Source organism: Oryzias melastigma, linkage group LG8, assembly GCF_002922805.2.
Source record: "Oryzias melastigma strain HK-1 linkage group LG8, ASM292280v2, whole genome shotgun sequence".
NCBI lineage: Eukaryota > Metazoa > Chordata > Actinopteri > Beloniformes > Adrianichthyidae > Oryzias > Oryzias melastigma.
The window spans coordinates 3,336,303-3,342,247 of record NC_050519.1 but is presented as its reverse complement, the minus strand read 5'-3'; the positions used below and the strand labels follow the sequence as shown (position 1 = coordinate 3,342,247).

Genomic DNA, 5,945 nt, shown 5'->3' with positions numbered 1-5,945 from the left:
TGCGTTATTACTGTGCATTATCAGTTTTTAATGCACACCCAGCAGCCAATCAGAATCGAGTATTCACCCAGACCATGGTATAAATGGAAGATAATACTTTTTTTGGTGGAATAGAAGGTGTGGAATAAGGTGTTCTGACGCCCATTTGCACCATATCAATCACACCACCAAACCTCCAATCTGTTCAATTTTTTTTTCCTTCTCTCCTTTTCTGGGGAAGCCGAGCGGGTCGGGCCTTTCCTATATGTCCCCATCTGCTCTATCGTTGTGAGAGGAAACCCCCTCCTCCTTTGGTGACAACCTTTTATAACACTTTTTCTCCCCTTCAGTGTGTGATTATTCCATGGTTCCTGAGGGGCATCTAGTGGCGGTACCTGCTGGATGGATCGCCCGGTTGGTTTGAGGAAGAGTCGAGGACCTTCCACCTCCTGAAAGCGTACAATCCCATGTCCAAGATGATTTTTTTGATTAAAAAAGAAGTATGTGAACTGAATCATGTTTAAAAGATTTTTTAAGGTGACAATAGTCATTTGAAACCCAAAACCACATCTACCGTTAAACTATTAACAGGATTTGGTTTGTAGAAGATGCAACACAATTTGTCTTTGGTGACACATCTGCTAAAGCGTGAAAAAACCAATGGTTTGACTGATAATTCACACACAGTTTTATATACCATATTTGGTGTTGTAGATCTTAAGGGTGTTGGTAATAATTAGACTATATTTGGTGGAAGAAAAACAGTTAGAAGGAGAGGAAGGAGGGAAGGACTTAGAGGAAGAACTTTGAATGTTGGGACTGACGGGGAAAACTAGAGAGTTGGCAGACATGAAAGAAAGAAGAAAGTTGGATTTCCTGTATGTTCAAGAGATTAGATGGAAAGAGGAAGGGAGGTGAAGAGAGAGTAAGATAGGATCATCTCGGTCTTTTAATGGAAAGGCATTTTGGAGCCTTAATGAAGGTAATATATAAATATATAAGATCTCGGAGAGCAAAGAATGAAAGAGTGTTTTTGAGAACACCAGAGACATGCAGGTTTGTGGAAACGACAGAGAAATAACACTAATGAGTCATCGAGTGATGGGAAAAAGTAGAGGAGGCTACACTGAGGTCAGAACTGACAACCGTATGGTTTCATGCAGAGGAACCAAAAAATAGGTGTAATACTTGTGGTGAGATGTTCTGTGGGTGTGACAGAGAAGCTGAAGATGAAACTGCACTAAGAATCCGCCTTGAGCTCCTCATGGTTTTCTGTTGAGATGAACAGACTGATAGATAAGGTCAGACAGGAATCTCTGTGGATCGTGATGTTTGCAGATGACATTGTGATCTATAGTGAGAACATCTCTGCTTAGCTCTAGAAAGGAGAGGAATGAAGGTCAGCTGCATCAAGACTGAGCATCTGTGTGTAAATGAGAGGAACTCCGGTGGAACGGCGAGGTTACAGAGAGCTTTTGAAATATTATGACCCACAGATCAGAAAAGAGAACGGGAAAGAGGTGTAGAGGCTTCCAGAAGCAGGTTGGAAGGAGGCTTAAAGTGATGTGTGTCAGCAAGAAAGAAGGAAAGGGGTGTGGTGACAGCAGCCATGTTGTTGGTTTAGAGCAGGGGTCAACAGCCTGAGGCCCCGGACCCACACGTGGTTCTTTATAACACTACGCTTTGACTCACCGGTGAAGAAAATAAAATAATTTCAGTTCTAAAGAGTGAGTGTTAAAGTGTTAAATGTCAGGTCTTTATACAGCAATATCAATGACATATTTTTAATTTTAAAAACAACTAAATTTATTTTGTTTGATGATACAAATATTTTCACAGTGGTGACAATTATCAACATCTTATCAAGACAGTTAATGAAGATTTGTTTTACACCACAGCTGACACTAAACTCAATCAAAGACCTTTGTGTCTTTGATTGAGTCACATGAAAAAGATTTCATTTCATATTTATTGGACAAACAACATTTCATTTATGTATGGCATAAGAGATGTAACTACAAAACTGTAATTACAACAACATAATTACAAAACGTAATTACAAAATTATAAAGTGTAAGGAAGCACAGGGTTTTTGTCAGAGAGGAATTGGCCCAAATAACCTTTTTTAGTGTTGAAGGTCTTGGAACGCTGGTTTAGAGGCTCTGATGCAGACAGGAGGCAGAGCTGGAGGTAGTTTAGATGAGGATGTTGAGGTTCTTTTTGGGAAGATGGATAAGATCATGAATGAGCCCCTAAAGCGACATCAAAGTAAAAACAAATGTTTTTCAACAAATCAATTAAAAAAAGTTTTTTTCTGTTTTTTAAATGGTGCACACCAGATAGTAACTGAAAAAAAGAGTCAAAAATTGAAGTAAAAAAAAGAATTCTGGTTAGTATCTGGTGTGCATCAATAACTGGTGCGCACCAGATACTAACTGATAAAAAAATAATAATTCAAAAAATTGAAGTAAGTTTTTTTTTTATTGAAGTAAAAAAATACAAGGAAGGGCATTTTGCAGCCTTAATGAAGGTAATATATAAATATATAAATAAATATAAAAATTGAAGTAAAAAAATATTGGTTATTAACTGTTAAGGCAAGGGGAATTTTTTGTATAGCACATTTTATGTAAAGAGACAACTCAAAGTGCTTTACATAAAATTAAATTAAAAGAAAGTAAAAATCTTTTAATTTAAAACAAGCACAGATAAACTGTGTGGTTATGAACTTTTGAACAGAAGAAGCTGAATGCAGCTTCTCCATGTTTAGTTCTGACTCTAGGAACTAAAAGACCAGATCCTGATGACCGGAGAGGTCTGGCTGGTACTTACTGGGTCAGGAGGTCAGTCATGTGTTTTGGTGCTAAACCATTCAAAGCTTTATAAACCAGTAACAGGTGCGCACCAGATAGTAACTGGTGTACACCAGATAATAACTGAAAAAGAACACAAAATATTGAAGTAAAGATTTTTTTCGTAAAATTGAAGCCATTTTTTCCTGGTTATTTACCGGTGAGCCCCAGTTAGTAACCAGATTTTTTTTTCACTTTAATTTTTAGACTTTTTTTTCTACTTCAATTGTTTATTTTTTTATCTCAGTGTCCCTTTGGGGCTTCGTACATGTTAGATGTTTCAGAGATAAATACAAGGAACCAGATGGAGAGGGTTTGGTGATGGAGATGAGGGTGGTTGGTAGTTTATAATAGTTCCTTCCCTAGACAAACAAGCTGAAAGGCAAATAAAAAGATCTCGGTAAACTTGTTTTTAACCACAGAACAAACATTTAATCTAATAATTTGACCCACATTTTAATGTTGTCTTTTAAAGGGTTTAAGTCTGGGATGTCAAACTCAAAATCCAAAAAACATTTAGGCCGCGGGGCGAACAGGATAAACATTTATTAAACAAACTAAAACTTATTTTTAAAACTTCAAAAATTATCGTTATCATAAATAAAAACAGGCATGAATATTACTCCACAATAAATCAATTTAAACCTTAAATAACTTTAAATAGTTTACTCCATAAAAATGTATTTTGTTAAAATTAAACAAGTTAGAAATAAGTGTAAGATAACATCGGACCATCAATAACAATGAAATGAAATGATCTGGAGGGCCTGACATAATTACCCAGAGGGCCGGGTCCGGCCCCCGGGCCTTGACTTTGACACATGAATGTGGTGTAAGAGTACAACTTACTTACTTCTACAGTTTATTGCAAAGTTTATCCTCAACTTAGATGTTTTTATTTATTTATTTTTAGAAAACTTAAGTAAATATCACCAAAACTGCTGCCTTTTTAGGGTGACAAAATATTAGTTCCTGTTTGTTTTATACATTTTTGTGGTTAAACTGAATATTTTTGACTCCTTTTAGCCCCTTACTTTGCATTTGTCTGGCCATTTTACTTTTTTATTTTATTTTTTCTAAATACGTATGTGGTTATTTAGTGTTTTAATTTAGTTTTCTTCCAATTTTTTATCTAAAATTCTAAAAACTAAAATTGTGAAGGGAATTTTCAGTTTACTGTTGTCATAATTAGGGTACAAATTTAGATATTTAAAGCACTTAACATAATGGAAAAAATATAACTTAAAAATAAAAACATTTTGTATACATTTATAAAGTTAATGAACCTCTAACAGCGTTTCTTTTTGCTCCACGTGCAAACGGACCAAACAATCTGGCATGTTCTATGGCGCGTGTTTTATTTTGAAAACACAAACCGGAAGTGCGGTGGTTCTTATTTGAAGAAGCTGGAAAACTGAGGGGATGTATGGGGACTCGAGGCCGCCAGAGAGGGCTCCGCTCCAAAGGAAGACCGTCACTGTAACATTTGGGTGGAAGATATTCCGGCAGAACGTGTGGAGACGAAAATGAATGTCCACTTCGCGGACCGGGTCATGTGGGTTCGGGGAAATGTTCTTATCGGCACGCGCCGGACATCGGTAGCCATCTGCCGGCTTGCTAACTGAGTCCTTCAAAATCTCCGCTCCGAACCTGCAGATTTTTTTCTCATTTTTTTCGTGATCTTTTGTAACATCCGCAGCTGGAACGGCAGGTGGGTCATGTCTGCTCTCGTGGAGGTTTAGTCCTCCGCGGTAAATCTGACCGCTGGGATCGAGCTAGCATCCTCTGGAGTCGGGTGTCCGCGCGGCGCTCGCAGCATCCATCCACCGTCCGCTGCTGGATCGGGTTCAAGCCTGTTCTGCTGCGCTGGAATGCTAACGAACGAGGAAGTGGATTTATCATGAGCGCCGACCGTTCCCCTCTCCGGAATCTGTGAGACGCTGACGTTTCACGGATGCCGAGCGGGATGAGCGTCCGGAGCCATGCCCTCGGCCGGCCGTGTTCGTCTCCATCCTTGCGGATGACGCTCGCACAGGGACCGGGCTTTCGGTGCAAGCAGCGGCGGAACGGGCATTCCGTCGCCGGGTAGCGCCCAGAGGACTTGACAGGAGCCTGCTAGCGCTGAGCTAGGCGGCTAACGGCATTAAAAACACAAAAAACTCTCAAGAAACAGCCGAGACCAATGTTATCCAATAAGGTGTTGGTGGCAATAATTCTCCTGAACGTGTACATAGGGGTGCAGGCGGGGTTCTACTTATTCGGCGGCGTCCTCCTAACGGTCCTGTTTGCGATGGCATTCCTGAACGGACCCCAGCTGCTGGACTGGTCGAACTCTCCTCCGCACCTCCAGTTCAACAGATACGTGCTGACGGGATACCGGCCCATCTCGTCGATGCAGGACTGCATCCGGAGCCTGTTCTACCTGCACAATGAGCTGGGGAACATCTACACTCACGGTGAGTCGCAGATGGAGGACGGTCATAGAGACTATTAAAAATGTGTTTCGGGGGTAATTATGGATCGTTGTGAATGGGGCTGCCACGATTAGTCGACTAATCAACGTCTAATCGACTATTGAAATAGTGGACGACTAATTTAATAGTCTATTAATCATTACTTTATATCTTATGGAGTCAGAATGTAGTAAAGTTGAAAGTAATGTCATTATGCTAGCATTTTGGGGTATTTTTGGCATTTATTATGGTTTTTAAGGCTATTTTGCAGTTTAGCTAATATTTCAGCAACATACTAGCTGTTTTGGCTAACTTAAACTTTTTTCTTCGTTTTTTAAACTTCTGTGAAATTTAACTAATATTTCAGTAGTATGTTAGCTGTTTTGGCTAACTTAAGCTTTTTTTTGTTATTTAGGCTGTTTTGGAATTTAGCTAATGTTTCAGCTACATGCTAGCAGTTTTGGCTAATTTAGGCATTTTTGTTTTTTAGACTGCTTTGGAGTTTAGCTAATCTTTTAGCTACATCCTCTATGTTTTGGCTAATGTAGGCTTTTTTGTAATTTTGGATTTTATGTAATATTTCAGATACATGCTAGCTGTTTGGCTGACTTAAACTTTTCTTTGTTGTTATTTTATTTTGGAATTTAGCTAATATTTCAGC

The 5,945-nt window shown here is 39.0% G+C and overlaps 1 protein-coding gene across 1 annotated transcript in view; it reads left to right on the top strand.

Annotated features, from left to right (window-relative positions):
• Nucleotides 1–4,119: 4,119 nt before the first annotated feature.
• The window catches only part of paqr4a (progestin and adipoQ receptor family member IVa), a gene marked incomplete at its 3' end in the record, with an annotated part of 9,618 nt that continues 7,792 nt past the window's right edge, over nt 4,120–5,945 (top strand). Inside the window, 1 exon segment of the mRNA XM_024272063.2 lies at nt 4,120–5,287. Coding sequence (XP_024127831.1) covers nt 5,014–5,287 — 274 coding nt within the window. The 5' untranslated portion in view covers nt 4,120–5,013.